The following is a 16,237-nucleotide window of genomic DNA, read 5'->3' as shown; positions in this document are numbered from 1 at the left end:
CAATGTAAACGTATGTTTCCCATGCCAATAAAGCCCTTTGAATTTAAGTGAATTGAGAGAGAGAGAGTGACAAAGCGAGAGAGAGACAGAGAGAGAGAAATAGAAAGAGAGATTGAGAGACCGAGAGAGAAATAGAAAGAGAGAGATAGCGAGCGAGAGAGAGAGAGCGAGAGCGAGAGAGAGAGGTGAACGGGATATGAACAGTGGCAGTGGGGAGGCTCCAACCAGGTAGACTGTGACAGCCAGTCCAGCCTAACCAGCCAGTGGAGCGGAGAGGGGGTTAGCAAGGTTGTTGATTTAAAGGGCACTAACGGGGTTGTTGTTTGCATCTCAAATGGCACCCTATTCCCTTTGTAGTGCACTATAATGGAATATGGTGGTGCCATTTACATTTAAGTCATTTAGCAGACGCTCTTATCCAGAGCGACTAACAGTTAGTGCATACATTTTTTTTTGGTTTTCATACTGGTCCCCCGTGGGATGCACACATTGATTTAAAAGGATCTAAGGCGAGTTGTTGATTTAAAGAGTTCTGACCTCTACAATCTTGTTTTTCTGCGGTTCGTTGACCTTGCCGGCAAGGCAGCAGCGGGAGATAGCGTTGTGGATGATGAACTTGTTGGACTTGAAGCTGGGCTCCTTGTACAGCTTGGGTCCTGGAAGCCAACACAAATATCACAAATCAACACAAATCAACACAAATAACATGCCATAGATCAAAGACCAAGTACGTTCCCATACAGACTTTCTGTTAACATGTGGTGGATTGGTTCAAACAGATACTTATGATGACATCGTATTCTCAGTATAGGCTCTGTTTCAATATCCACACTAGCGTTCCACTTGGACAGACTACGTAAACATAAATAGTATCGTGGATCTGTAATGATACAACGGGATGCGTGAGACAACGAGCAGCATTAGTTCCAGTGCTTTGGACAAATCCCCATTTTGCAGGTCTTAGCATCTTACGAAATTCGGACGGACATGGGGCCCGTAACTTGCAAAGAGAGAGGGTGGAGCTCTTCGTTACGGTTCTCATTCTAGCTCTTCTCGTACGGACCTAGAAGTTAATCGAGCATCTGACAAATTACACAAGACTTTAGTTCTGGGTTAAGTGAGATTATTGATGAATGCTAGTGTGGATAATATTGGAACAAGAGGGACCTAGAGATGATGTCACAGTCATGGACCCAGAGTGATGGTTAACAGTGAGCTGTAACGTAGGGTTAAAGGTAAACGTACCGGTGTATTCTGGGATGGAGGCGGGAGACGAGGCCGTGGAGGCGTTCTCCCAGTCCTTCTCTCCGTTCTGATTGGTCATTCGTCCTGGTGACATCAGCCTCGAGGGGGAGTGAGATCGGCTGTAAGGAAAGCATAACAACAAAACAATCTATATACCGGAAAATAAAACACAGACAGACATTGAATCACACATTTGTTTTAAAAATAGGCCAATAATAAGGACGGAAGGGGGGCATAGTCAGGCAGCTGTATTTGATGATTCATTCAGTAGCTGCAGGTCTCTATGCATGGGAAATACAACTCATTACGGTTAACCATAGCTACCTGTGCGGTAAAATACAGCTCGTTATTGTTGACAGTTACCTGGGAGATTTCCTGACGGTCAGCGTCCCGCTGTTACCAGTGTCGTTAGCCATTGAGGACAGGTTCATGGTAGAGTGGGAATATACCTTGTTGAGTTTGGAGCCTAGAGAGAGAGAAACAAACACACAGAGAAAAGCACATTAATATGACATAGCAATCTTCTGTGATACGCAGCACAACTGCAAATGAAACCCGACCTGGAACGCCCCCAGACTCAGCGATGGGAGAGATGGGGGTGGAGTTTATATTTACCCATGAATCCCTTGGCGGGGCTGCGGGAAAGCACTGAGTCGTCCCGGAACATGGTCTTGGGTCTCTGCTTCTTCACGCCGCGCACCGTGGTGGGCTTCTGCCGCAACACCTTGTCCAGATCCTCCATGATCTTCAGCTGCTGCCTCCGCTCGTACTCCTGCCTGGTGAAGGTGTCTCTCCGCTGGGTCGTGCTATCTGAAGGGGGGGTACCGGGGGGCCAGAGCCGGTCCTCACCACCACCACCACCCTTGTCTCCCCAGCCCTCGATGTTAAACCACTCGGGTCGGCTATAGGTATAGAGAGAGGGGAGGAGGGGGGGGGGGGTTAACCAATGAATCAATCAAATCAATGAATTATTCAAATTATTCAAATCAATCACATTATTATACAACAACAAGAAACATAAGCAGCTCCATTAGTTTATTCAGAGTCGGCTGTTGGACAACACAGTACTGTAAGTGGATTAGAAACGCAACGCACATCGCATGCTCTTTCTCCTTCTTCTCCTCCTGCTCCAGCCTGCGTCTCTTCATCTCCTCCGCCCTCTTCTGCTGTTTCTGCATCAGGGCTGCTTTCCTCTGGGCCATCTCGTCCTCCGGCCGCACCTTGTCATCCTGATGACGGACACACACGCACAGATACAGGATTAGTCAGGCTTAACCTCATACTCAGACAGACAGACACAGACAGACAAACGCACACAGTCGACTAACCTTAAAGAAGAAGCCGACCCCTCCCTTCATCTCAGGTTCGGTCACGTCGCTCATGGAGTCATCCATGACACTCAGGTCGTCCCCGTCCCCGTCCAAGGCCGATAGAGAAATCTCGATCAGGCTGCTGCGCTTGCCATTAAACACCCCCGCTGCCGGAACGTCACTTTCAAACGAGCACTCCGAGGGCGCCCCCGAGCTCCCACCACCCCCACGCTCCTTTCTCCCCGAGGCCTGAGATGTGGCGGCATCCAGGTCCATGCTGAAGATGCTCTGGTCCTCGTTCGAGCCGGCATCTGACATGTTGTCATCCAGGGCCAGCGACAGCGCCCGGGGGGTGGGGGTTGGGGAGGGGATGTGGGTTGGGGTGGAGGCAGGGCTGGGGGCAGAGCTGATGTTGAAGGTGGAGGAGTTCTGGTCTCTGCACTGCCAGGGGGAGGCGCGGCGCAGGTGGGGGATAGTGTCCACGTTCTGCGGAGGGGTGAGCACGCGCGACAGGCCCGGCACTTTGAGATCCTGGGGGCGGGCGTGGTGGTAGTGGGTGGCCTGGTGCTTGGGGCTCTTGGGAGGCACCGACTGGGCCCGGCGATGGACCTGAGGCGACTTGGGCGTTCTGGCGGGACTGGCGGCGTTGCGGCGGGACGACGAGGTGGAAGAGGAGACGGAGGCAAGGTTGCGAGGGGTGGACGCGCGGGACATGCGGGTCGGGGGAGATGCTGAGGATTTGAGACTGGGCGGGATCACCCAGGACTTGTTGCCGGCGGGAGTGGCGGGCTTCTTCCTGATGAGTTGGTTCTGTTGTTCTGAGAGGCGCTGCATGTCGCTCTGCAGAGAGCTTAGCGCCGCGTTCAGCTTTGATACAGCGTTGTTGTAGTCCCCCAAGGGCGCTGGCTGATGCACTACCACCCCGGCCTTCTGTCCTCCTGACCCGGCACACTTCTCTCCCTGCACACCTTCTCTACCTGCCCTGTCCTTGGGTAAGGAGGCCTGCTTGTTGTCCAGGTATGTTGAAGGTTTGACGTTCCCCTCCTGCTCCACTGAGGGGCGCCGTTTCTCCTGCTGCTGCGCCTCCTGCTGCTCCTCGTCCTCCATGTGAGCCAGCCTTTCCTCTAGCGTCAGCCCCCTGAGGTCCTCCTCTGTGGAGGAGGCGCTAACCTGGCCCTCCTCCTCCTCCTCTCCCTCCCCCTGCTCCTTCTTCAGCTGCAGGAAGGCGCTCTTGCCCAGTCTCTGGCGGTGCTTAGCGAAGATGGCCTCAATACGTTTCTTCTGGGCCTCGATGGCCTTCCTCTTCTCCTCCAGCCGGGCTCCCAGCTCAGACATCTCGGTGGTCAGTCCAGGGCTCTTACTGGGGCTCTCCTCCGTCGACTTCTGTGGCTGGGCCGCCCAGCTGGTCATCGAAGCCGTCGCTGCCGGGGCGACAGGTTCGCTGCTGCTGGCGCCGTCGCTTTTAGGTGATTCGCCTACTGTCGACGGTTTCTTCTTGCGCTCAGCAAAGCTGGTCATCCTCACGCCGCTGTCCTGGGCGTCGTCCCCCCCTCCTCGGCCTCTGGTGTGGACATCAGGCGTAGCAGGGGTGGACTGGGCATTGGGGAGGAGAAGGAGGTCCTCAGAGGCGTCAGAGTCCACGCTCCCGTCCCTCAGCACCGAGTCGTCGTCCCGCGAGCCCTCTGAGGTGTGTCGGGTGCGGGAGGAGGGGGTAGAGGAGGGCTGCTCCTTGGGTGCCTGCATTTTGCCCTCCATGGGGAGATGGGGGTGGTACATCATCCCAGAGCGGGACGGGGCGGAGCAGCTGAGGGGTACGGGGTTAAGCGGGTGGGAGGGGTGAGGGGCGCGGCCATTGTGTCTGGCGCTGGCCGGGTCATCAGGCGAATGCAGGAAGAATCCGTCGGCTGCCCCATCGGGGTGCAGCCGGGGTTCCATCTTGCCCTCGTTGTGGATGATCTGCAGGGCCTCCTCGATGGTGGGCAGCTCCCCCTCCCCCTCTCCCTCTCCCTCTCCCTCTCCCAGGCCGTTCTCCTTCAGCAGCATGGGCACCACGGAGGAGCTCTGGGTGGCCCAGGAGGGTCTGTGGGAGCCAGGGGTGGCGGGGGGCTTGCTAAGCAGATGACTAAGGTCCTCTGGGGGGGTGTAGGGCACGCGGGTCATGGTCTGGCCGGGGGCCACGTTGTCAGAGCTGACCGAGCGGGTGATGGCGCCTCCCATCACGATGTCCACGTCGCTGTCCATGCCGAAGGGAATGCTAAAGGACACGGCCGAGGACAGGGGACGACTGGACGGAGACAGAGAGACGGACAGAGATAGATGGAGACGGAGGGAGACAGTGTGAGAGAGAGAGAGTGAGAGAGTTTACTTGCTGAATGACTTAATTGAAATAGAATTTACTCCAAATTTTGTATTGAGATACAATTGAAATATGGAGCTAACAACACACACGAAGAGACAGAGAGACAGATGGGGCCTACCTGAAAGGCTTCTTGGTCCATGTTCTCCCAGCTCCCTCTACATGAGACATGGAGGCAGACTGAGTCAGAGACCCTGCACACATTCACACAGTAATCAACACAGACAGACAGAGACAGACAGACACCACAAAGACACAAGTCAGGGCATACAAAGATGCACAAACACACAGATTAACAGACAGACAGAAAAACCTTTACATGAACCCACTGGTAAACAAACGCGGACAACACAGTTATAAAAGATGCAATGGCATCCTCACTAGACCTGGGTGCAAACTCAAGTATCTGTTTTCTCTCAAATACTTTGAGGAGCATTTGATTGAGCATGCCTGCCTGGAGTCTCAGATGAACGGGGTTTGCACTTTTGGGACTATTCCATTTCTTTCCATTGCTTTCATTGTGTCAATCAATCAAGCACAGCTACAGTGTTGTAAATAAAACAAATACTATTTGAACCCAGAGAACAGAAGTGGGACAGACGTAAATGATGGGATGACGTCGCCCTGCTCTCACCTGGCACAGGCCCTGGCGACACTGGCGAGGAGATGGGCAGGAACGGCTTCTTGAAGATGGATGGAGAGCCGCTGAAATACAGACAAACATTTTGTTTCAAGATCAAGTTTAAGTTGATTTGCCATATGTAATAAATACTGTACATTGGAAATCTACTCTCACTCACCAGAGCTCTCACAATAAAAAACTTTCACTCAAAAGATACCATTCCTGAAATAGATCACTTTTTATTTTCTATAACAGATCAGAGCTGCTGTACCTGTTATTGCTCAAACTGGTTGGCTTGATCGGTGCAGAAGCATCTGGAATAAAATAAACAGTCTCATGAGTCATACATCGATACTGCCATTCAGGCCTACACAGGAATCACATATCAGACTAGGACTTGAATGTATCAAGCATCTGAAATGTAGGAGTACTGATTTAGGATCAGTTTAGCCTTTTAGATCACAATGAATAAGATTATATGGACAGGGAAGACCTGATCCTAGATCAGCACTCCTGCTCGAAGTCGCTATATGAATATAGGCCCAGGGGTGTATTCAGTGAGGCGAAACGCTCCGAATATTGCAGATAGAAATGTAATAACTAGAGCTGACATAATTCCTTATTCTACTTGACAAACCATCATATTTGTTCTATAGGACACATTTCTATGTGAATGTTTTGTAACATTGCATCCTCCTGAACAGGGCCCAGCCCAACACTTACCAGTGGTGTTCAGTGGCTGAACAAACTCTGGCCTCCGTACCTCAAACCAACACAGCAGCTCTGCTAGGAAACTCATCATGTTGACCTGAACATACCAGAGAAACAGTTAAAGGACCCATGTAATGCTGTTTCGATCTCCATAACAAATCATTCCTGGGTATCAATAAAGTTTCATGCTCTACTAGTTCTGTACGGCATCCAGCTCCAGTTGGTCAAACACTCTCTGTATAAGACAGTCTAGGCAGAGCCATATATTTCTAAATAAATGGCTCTGAGGGCAAGACACTGTGTAGATCAGGGCTCTCCAACCCTGTTTCTGGAGCGCTACCCTCCTGTTGGTTTTTACTCCAACCCTAGTCTAGCGCACCTAATAATAAAGCTAAATGAATCAGGTTAGTTACAACAGGGGTTGGAGCAAAAACCTACAGGAGGGTAGCTCTCCGGGAAAAGGGTTGGTGTAGATGTGGCTATATGGGCCCACAGTGAGGTGTGGATGTAGTACCTGGAGCTCCTGTGGGGTGTAGAGCAGGTCCTCCAACACCAGGGGGCAGCAGCTCTTCAGACAGCTGTCACAGAACTCTCGGATCAGCTGCAGGTTGTACAGGCTGTCTGCCACCGCCACGGACTCCTTCATACACACGTCTGAAGAAGAAAACAAGGATTACTTTATTGTCCAAAAATACACGGCGGTCCGCTTTATCCCAACCCTTCCGAAAGTCACACATACAGGTTGGAGGCTAGAGCAGAGGGAAGCCATATTGTGGCACCCATTTAACACAGGAATGGTACAATGAGCAGGTAGTCAGGCCATGGAGTATTTCATATAAACATCTAACACAGGACAATGAGCAGGTAGTACAGGAAGTGGAATGACACACTGCACACAGTAATACAATATGTTACTGTATTAAAGAAAGTGTGGTTTAAACCTAAATGGAACCTTGTGTGACATAGTAAGCTAGGCTTTTTAGACAAACCCCCAGGCATGAACTACATTATATTCGACAACTAGTCCAGTGTTTTTAATTTGTATTTGCATATCAAATACTGTCATGTTAATTTTTATCATGTGGTTTTACCCTCTAGTCGCAACAGGCCGGGGCAATAGTAGTGTATAACAGAAGCGATGGCACAACCATTGGAGAGGTCTTTGACTTCAGTCACCACCGGAAACGTAGGCTTCTGTTTAGAAAGTGTCTTGTCCTTTCTGTAGCGGATCTTAGAAGGGGTAAGAAAGAGGAGGGGGAGAGAGAGAGAGAGAGAGAGAGAGAAAAGAGAGAGACGTCATTGAGTGAGTATGGGAGAGTTGGGGAGATGTCCAGGCTTTACTGTTCAATGCAATACCTTTGATGTTTGCATTTGGAGAGCTCGTTCAAGGCCAATGTTCTTCAAAAACACAGGTGGACATACAGCACAAACAGTACATACAGACATCCATACAAACAACACCCATCAGGCTGGAGGATAACGTGACCAACAACGTGCTCCTAGAGAAAAGACAGAATCAAGGGGTGGAGGTGGAGAGAGAGAGAACAGATAACATGCCATGGAAGTGAAGAGAAAGGTGCAGCCAACCAGTCAGTAGAAGCCATAGGGAGAGAGAGAATGGCTGTGTCCCAAATGGCACCCTACTCCCTATATAGTGCACGACTCTTGACTAGGGCTCTGTTCAAAGGGAATAGGGTGCCATTTTGGACGTAACCATAGAATGAGTCCAGAGACAGCGAGGGCTTTGTCAGTGGAAAGTAGGCCAGGAGAGAGAGTCTCATCGGAGGAGGATATTTAACCCAACCTTACGCAGGTGAGACTATTCAGGTTGAGACTATTCAGGTTTTAGACAACGACTGAACTGAACACAGCCAGCACAGTGTCAACACTATCAGCAGACTGTAATACCTGGGGTCTGTTCAGGAGAGTGTAATGTTACACAACAGTCCCAAATCAGATAAAAACGTATCATGTAAAACAGCTATGATTATACGCCATGTTAGAATTGGGAAACTATGTCAGATCTACTTGTTATATCTGCACTGTTCATAATGTAGGCTGTTTCACCTCACATAAAAGGCCTACACCTCAAACTCATTACTTCTTAATCTATGGGCCCTGGCTAAAGTTAATCCAACAAATAGGGAATACGGTGCCATTTGGGACTCAAGACAATGACTGGCTAGTGGCTAGAAACTAAAACCTCCCTCACACAAGGTCCTTTTTAAGACAGAGCCGACTAGAGGGACTGGTTTCTAGTACATTTCTAGATTCCTGAGTGGATTACATGTGATTTACGTCCAACAATACCCTACCCCTTCTGTGACATCAGCCCAAGGAAATGTACAGCGTATAGTCCTAGTGCAGAGCAGAGCAGCAGTATGTCTGCATTCTTATATTGTACCAACAGGGGGAGAGGAAGAGCGAGAAAAACAGAACAGACCTTTAATTTGAAAATCTAATAAGAGAGAGAATATGAAGATGCAGAGAAGGATGGAGAGAAATATAAGGAAGGGATGATGCAACAGAGGAGGAGAAGAAAGAGGAGGAACTTACAGGGACAAGTTTCCAGTACCAGCGAGTGGGACACTGTCAGAGAGGAGGAAGGAGGGAAGGAAGGAAAGGAGGACAGAGAAAGAGAGGAAAGTGGGAAAGGAGAAGACAGGAGGAGAGGATACTGTCGGTATTAAGGCTACTTTAGAAGGATAGCTAAGAGGAAAAATACAGTTTTGAAAAGGGTATATATCGCCTAAAAATTATACAACCAGTAAATGTTATGTTAAGATACTGGTAACTGCCAAAATAAAGGAAACACTTGAGTAAATGAGGGATACAAAAGCAGGTGCTTCCACACAGGTGTGGTTCCTGAGTTAATTAAGCAATTAAAACATCCCATCATGCTTAGGGTCATGTATAAAAATGCCCAGTTGCCCATTATTTTGGCTATCATGGCTAGAAGATATCGCAGTGACTTTGAAAGAGGGGTCTCAAAGGAGCATATGGGATTTAAAGGGTGTGTCTCAGTCACCAGATCTCAACCCAATTGAACACTTATGGGAGATTCTGGAGCGGTGCCTGAGACAGCGTTTTCCACCACCATCAACAAAACACCAAATGATGGAATTTCTTGTGGAAGAATGGTGTCGCCTCCCTCCAAACTTCTAGGATCTATGCCAAGGCGCATTGAAGCTGTTTTGGCGGCTCAGCGCTGTGTTTCCTTTATTTTGGTAGTTACCTGTACAAGCACCAGGGTACTAGGGAGATTGCATGTATAAAGGGAAGGGAATGGGGAATACCTAGTCAGTTGTACAACTGAATGCATTTAACCCAACCCTATCAACGTATCTGTCAAGACAAAGTATAAATATCTTACATGCACACACTGTATATAACATGCTTGTTCACAGGAAATGTTTACGTCAGAATGTTTTAATTATATGTAATCCATGAGATGGTCCTCTGTAGCTCAGCTGGTAGAGCACGGCGCTTGTAACGCCAAGGTAGTGGGTTCGATCCCCGGGACCACCCACACACAATTATGTATGCACGCATGACTGTAAGTCGCTTTGGATAAAAGCGTCTGCTAAATGGCATATTATTATTATTATTATGAATGTACATGTATTACACAATGTGTTGTGTAATGTGAGAGCTGTTGACATAAATACTGTATGCATCCTAAATGGCACTAAATGGCCCATAGGGCTCTATATAGATGCACTATATAGGGAATAGGGTGCCATTCTGGACAGACACTGTGTAGTGTAATACTTACTGAAGGCTGGACAGGCTGTGGCTCTGTGCTGTCCTGAGATGGGTCACCCTGTGCACCCTCTGTTTGCTCTCGCAGCCTCTGATTCAACTGGGGGGGAAATGGGGTGGTGGAAAGCCATATGTTATAAGTATGTATATTATGTACTCACATATACATTTGGTTATGAAATCATGACTCAGCGACAGAGAGAGACCGAGAGAGACACAGACAGAGACAGATCCAGACAGAGAGTGAGTCCTCCCTGTCCGTGTCCTTACCCCGTTCACCCAGTGGAGCAGGGTGTCCTCCCAGCTAGCTCCTCCCACTCCACCCAGAAGCTCCTCCCCCGCCGCCGCACCGGACATCCTCACTGCGTTCACCGTCTCCATGGCGCCCACCGACATCAGGGCATCCATCACCGCCAGGTGGGCACTCTGCACCAATCACAGCAAAGAGAACAGGAAACCGTCAGCATTGGAAAAGTCAGGGGAGGTAGCTGCGGGATTGGCTGGCCGGCCACCAAACCCAGACAACATTTATTACAGCATCCATCAATTATGGCTAATGCAATAATGGTGGGCAGCAGCACTGACATTCAGGGTGTCCCCCAAATGACACCCTATTCCCTATATCGTGCGCTACTTTTGACCAGAGCCCATAGGGTTGTATCAAAGGCCCTGTTCAATGTAGTGCACTATGTAGGGAATAGGGTGCCATTCGGGACACAGCCTCAGACTGCTCTGAGAAGAGCATGGTCCATGTTAATGTGGCAGAGCTAGTGAGACGAGATCACGCCAGGCTGCAGTATGGCAGGTTCTCAGGTCAATACCACATCCAGCCACTAGGGGACTCCAAGAACCACAGCTCTGAGTCAGCAGAAAGCGTGGCGGTGACCACACCAGAGAGAGAAAAGAGAGAGAGAGCAGAAGAGAGAGCAGAAGAGAGAGAGAGAGACAAAAGGGAGCAGAAGAGAGAAAGATAAATACAAAAATAGAAAGAAAGAAGCGAGAGAGCTTGTCTGAGTGAACTTTGGGACATCTGTGCTATCAGGATAACAGCCCTTTTAACTCTGTGTACTTTCTCCTCTCTGCCCCTTCACTGTATACTTTCTCTCTTTCTTCCTCCTCCTAGTCAATCCCTCTCCCTCCTCTTAGTCATTCTCCCTCTTCCTCCTCTCTGCTATAAGATACGGCAGCATGACTCATGGATGACAGGTTGTGTACAGTGTCTCTCTAGGGCTGCGCAGGATACAGTTCGCTTCTGTACAGCGTTGTTCTGTAATCAACTCACTAGGGATGGATCAGTCAGAGAGCAGCACAAACCCCAGGAATCCTGTGGCGCAGTGTGTGTGTGTGTGTGTATACACACAGAGGAACTAGAATGTGTGTGTAAAACTATACACTCAAAACCCCTTCTTTCACACCAACACAACATACAGTATCAATTTACACAACATAAAGGAGCACAACAATAGCTTCCCCTATCCAATCCCAAACTGAAACTGGGGTATTTCCAGCCAACCCCCAGTGCAGGGCACATTCTCTTTCTCTCATAGCCCAAAATCATGACCGTGCCTTTTCTCAATGATAGCTAGAGGCCAGGTACCTTTTCTCATACCTAAAGGCACTAATAGGTTTGGCTTTCTCATGGCCAAATCCATTACATTGCGTTCTCATACCCCGAGCCCATTCAAAACACACCAACAACATGATCAGCTCACTCAGAGGAGAGCTCGTTAGCTCCCATAAGAGGGTTAGCTCGTTATCAGTCTACTGTTGCCTCCCGCCATGCTGACCATGGGGCTAGGGGTCAGGAATGGGCAACTTTGATTGGGTAGGGGCCCAAAGAAATCTGAACTCATCATGAGGGGTCTGCGTACCCACAGCTCCTGAGTGGCGCAGTGGTCTAAGGCGCCGCATCGCAGTGCTAACTGTGCCACTAGAGATCCTGGTTCGAATCCAGGCTCTGTCGCAGCCGGCCGTGACCGGGAGACTCATGGGCGGCGCACAATTGGCCCAGCGTCGTCCAGGGTAGGGGAGGGAATGGCCGGCAGGGATGTAGCTCAGTTGATAGAGCATGGAGTTTGCAACGCCAGGTTTGTGGGTTCGTTTCCCACGGGGGGCTAGTATAAAAAAAATAAAAAAAATAAAAATAAAAATATGTATTCACTAACTGTAAGTCGCTCTGGATAAGAGCGTCTGCTAAATGACTAAAATGTAAATGTAAATGTTTTAGAGTTAATTTTGTGAAATTCTACACATTTTGCCATGGGTTGTAGAGAAAATGTTGCATTTTTAAAGCAAGTTTGCTACAATTCTACACATTTTGCCATGGGGCGGAGAGAAGATTTAGCAATTTTATAACTCATTTCATGCAGTTCTACAAATGTTTCCATGGGGTGGAGAGAAATATTTGTAGTTTTTTATATGATATCTGAGTGAGACTAACAAAATCAATGGGGGCCCCCCAACCGGTAATTCAACCATGATAACAAGTTTAAGTAGCTGGCCCCTAATCTAATTTAGCAATCTAAAAATGTTTAACTGACATGGGCTAATTGACTGACTATTGGTGACTGACATAAGAAAAACTGCTGATTTCGATGAGAAATTGATCCGAGGGCCTTCAAAAGGCCGCCAGTTGCCCATCCCTGCTCTAAGTCTACACCTGCACACTGTTACTGGAACATACAGGATAATGTACATGCTTCTTCTCATACAGTGTTTCCCTTAACATAATACAAATTAAGGGAAAGACTGATCTCTGCCTCTAGGCATATAACAGTGGGGCTGAGGAGGAGTGAGGTAAGAGTATTTATGAACATTCAAATTGGACAAAACAAACAACTAAAGCGATAAGGTAATGCCTGCTTACTGTTAGCTGCTCCCATAAGTGTTCTTTTAGTTTGGTTTAACCAGGCTTGTTTTCCTTTGGACTGGCTGTCCAACTGACAGACACCAGGTGCTGCCGCCACCAGTGTTCTTTAATAAACATTTTAGTGGCACCCACGCACGAACACACACCAGGTTCTGAGAACTGGGCCTACAGGTACATGTAGCCTCCACTGCTCCCCACCGGAGACTAGAACAGCCTTTGACCCAGTTAGTAAAGTCTAGAACTGCTCTTAGACACACAACGCTCTGACCTTCCAATCAAATCAAGGCCATGCAGTGAAGGACAACGTAAGTTAGTGAGTCTGGAGGGTTGTTTTAAATAAGTGCTCTTAGGGTTTTCAGTAGGTTTCAAGGACAAAGACAGAAAAACTAAACAGACAGACAGCAGGGCCGACAGATAGCTGGGCAAACAGACAGCAGGGCAAACAGACAGCATGGCAGACAGACAGACAGAAAAACTGACAGTTCAGTGTGCAGACAGCCAGGCAGGCAGGCAATGTTCGTCTAGCCTGGTAAGCGCAGCGTTCAGTCTGGTTTTATCCAGGTTAGGTTTCCTTTGTCCTAGCTGTCCAACTGAATGACACCAGGGGCTCCTGCCCTGAAGGCCTGTACTCATTAAGTGTTTCAGAGCAGGAGTGCTGATCTAGGATCAGTTTAGCCTTTTTTGCCTGGTATATGCTCATTCTAAGGATCCACATCACTGCAGAGACAGAGACCGGGGCTGAGGACAGAGACGGGGGCTGAGGACAGAGACCGGGGCTGAGGACAGAGACGGGGGCTGAGGACAGAGACGGGGGCTGAGGACAGAGACTGGGGCTGAGGACAGAGACAGGGGCTGAGGACAGAGACGGGGGCTGAGGACAGAGACGGGGGCTGAGGACAGAGACGGGGGCTGAGGGCAGAGACAGCGGCTGAGGGCAGAGACAGCGGCTGAGGGGAGAAATGGAGACGGGCTGAGGACAGAGACGGGCTGAGGACAGAGACGGGCTGAGGACAGAGACGGGCTGAGGGGAGAGACTGAGATGGGCTGAGGACAGAGACAGAGACGAGCTGAGGACAGAGACAGAGACGGGCTGAGGACAGAGACCGGGGCTGAGGACTAATGTGTAGCTAAGATAATTTTACTGCGGTCATTTACTTGACTGTAACAGTTGCTTCTCGTCTGCCCCTTGTACATGAATCTACCACTCTGAGCAATGATGATTCTATCTCTTTGTCTCCCCCTCTATCAGTGTCAGTTTCATATAACTCACAACAAAATCGTCCCAAAATGGTACCCTATTCCCCAAAAAGTGCACTGCTTTTGACCTGGGGCTGGGCGATATGGCCAAAATATCATATCACAATATTTTCACATTTTCTACGGTATTTGATGATTTTGAATAGTAAAAGTTCTAAAATTTGCTTTATGAGTAGTTCATGACCCTAGGGTGGCAACACATACGTTATAAGTGATTTCAATGGGTCTTTCTCCATTCAAATTGTTTTATACTGTTCAATCCAACAATAAATATCTTCTGCATTTTCTACAATTTCTGCACTTCTGTTATCACATATTCATGCTTCACCTATTCCTCTCTGATTTAGAAGATACCGTTGCACAAACAACATGCTAAGCCTGCACCAGCACTGGTCCCAGGCTGTATTAGTTATCTGCGTTTGCTCTGACTCTTAGTTCATTAGCAAGCTAGCTAATGTTAGCTAGCTAACTAGCTATTAGCATTAGAGGATAACCATTTATATTAGTCACAGCTTGCTAAGAAAAGACAAACTAGCAGACAGTAGTTTGCAGACAGTAAAATACACAAACTAATAGTGTTATAGAATGCTAGACTGCAGAGTGAACGGCAAGAAATTGCTTGTGACTCCGTGGTCGAGCAACTGCTCTCTCCTTGCATGACAGGGGGCAGGGTTTGGTGTAGGGGAAGCGGCATACAGCAGGAGGTGAGGGAGAAAGACGACTCAAGTATCAAACGGAGTAAACTATAAAAAACGGGCATTACGCGCCGGAGTTGCATATAACGTTTAAAAAAACAACAACATTGAAATACCGTTATAGAAGGTAAAGTAAAAACCCAAACCGGTCCATGCATCAATACCGTTATATGGTCAAATATGGTATACCGCCCAGGTATAAGGTATAGTGCACTATATAGGGAATAGTAAAAGTAGTGCATTTTACAGGGAAATAGGGTTCTATTTGGGACACACCCTGTGCCTGACATGAATCCTCACAGCAGCAACATACCAGCAGCGGGCCTCCTCCCTTCTCTCTATTGGCTAACCACAGCCCCCTCTCTCTGTTAGAATCATTAACCCTGACTAAGTCCCAAATGACACACTATTCCCTATATAGAGCACTACTTTTGACCAAAGACCAATGGGGCCTGGTCAAAAGTAGAGCAATGGCGAGGACAGACAGGTTATAACAACACATTCCCTTGTCAGGGGGGCCCTTTCTTCCACCTCAATCCCCCTCTAGTCTTATCCTAATCGGTACTAACCAGTGCCGGGCCCCTTTTACTTGTTGTTTTACTCCTACTTTTGTTACTCAAATTCTCCCTGACTGGTAGTCATCATAGCACACACGGACACACTGCTGCTGCTACAAGGCTGTGGCCTGAATCTCTCCACCCAACTGCCGTTCGGTCTGTCTGTCTCTCCATGCTGGGTGTGAAGTGCTGACGTCGGCACAGTGCTGCGTGTGCGAGCGTGAGTGAGAGAGAGAAAGAGGGAGAGAGAGAGACTAGAAAGAGAGAGGGACTAGAGACTACATGGCAGCGTAGCCCTGCTGTCAGATACCACTACCTAGGGAGGGGGGAGGGTGCTGGGCACTGGGAGGGATGGCTGGGCTCTCCCCTCCTCCCTCTGGGGGTGTGTGGTGCTCAAGGGAGGCAGGGTCACACTACAAGCTTATCTGTGAGCCTTGACTTGTCTGTTCGATGAACATGTCTTGTCTGCATTGTAGTGCAAGGGGATAGACAAGGGCTGGGGGCACTCGGTAGTAAAGCCAATGTAGGCCCATGAGAGACAGGGGCTGAGGGTAGAGACAAGGGCTGAAGGGCAGAGATGTAGACCGGGGCTGAGGACAGACACCGGGGCTGAGGACAGAGACAGAGGCTGAGGGAAAATACAGGGGTCGAGGGAAAATACAGGGGTCGAGGGAAAATACAGGGGCTGGGGGGCAATTTGGGTAGCACAGTCAGTGCAGGGCAAGGGAGAGAGAGGAAAGACAGGGGCTCAGAGCACTCAGGGTAGCATGGGGATAAAGCTGTCATGATGTCTGCATGGTCTGGGTTGAGCTGGGCTGTCTGAGGGGGGATGGGGATGCCATTTCCAGCCAGC

The 16,237-nt window shown here is 49.0% G+C and overlaps 1 protein-coding gene across 4 annotated transcripts in view; it reads right to left on the bottom strand.

The window, feature by feature from the left end:
• Window positions 1-16,237, bottom strand: part of LOC121569759 (calmodulin-regulated spectrin-associated protein 3-like) — a 37,410-nt gene that overhangs the window by 910 nt on the left and 20,263 nt on the right. Inside the window, exons 3-17 of one of the 4 annotated variants that reach the window (XM_041880932.2) lie at window positions 10,277-10,432; window positions 10,020-10,106; window positions 8,801-8,833; window positions 7,336-7,474; window positions 6,759-6,898; window positions 6,257-6,341; window positions 5,805-5,847; window positions 5,546-5,616; window positions 5,033-5,105; window positions 2,574-4,839; window positions 2,341-2,474; window positions 1,861-2,147; window positions 1,609-1,711; window positions 1,246-1,364; window positions 538-656 (exon numbers count right to left, since the gene is read on the bottom strand). In XM_041880932.2, the coding sequence (XP_041736866.2) occupies window positions 538-656; window positions 1,246-1,364; window positions 1,609-1,711; window positions 1,861-2,147; window positions 2,341-2,474; window positions 2,574-4,839; window positions 5,033-5,105; window positions 5,546-5,616; window positions 5,805-5,847; window positions 6,257-6,341; window positions 6,759-6,898; window positions 7,336-7,474; window positions 8,801-8,833; window positions 10,020-10,106; window positions 10,277-10,432 (3,855 nt within the window). The other 3 variants (XM_041880934.2, XM_041880933.2, XM_041880936.2) reach the window with 3 other exon arrangements.

This window comes from Coregonus clupeaformis, chromosome 7 (genome assembly GCF_020615455.1).
Source record: "Coregonus clupeaformis isolate EN_2021a chromosome 7, ASM2061545v1, whole genome shotgun sequence".
Classification (NCBI taxonomy): domain Eukaryota; kingdom Metazoa; phylum Chordata; class Actinopteri; order Salmoniformes; family Salmonidae; genus Coregonus; species Coregonus clupeaformis.
Note: the sequence above shows the minus strand (reverse complement) of the source record. Positions and strands in the feature narration are given on the sequence as shown.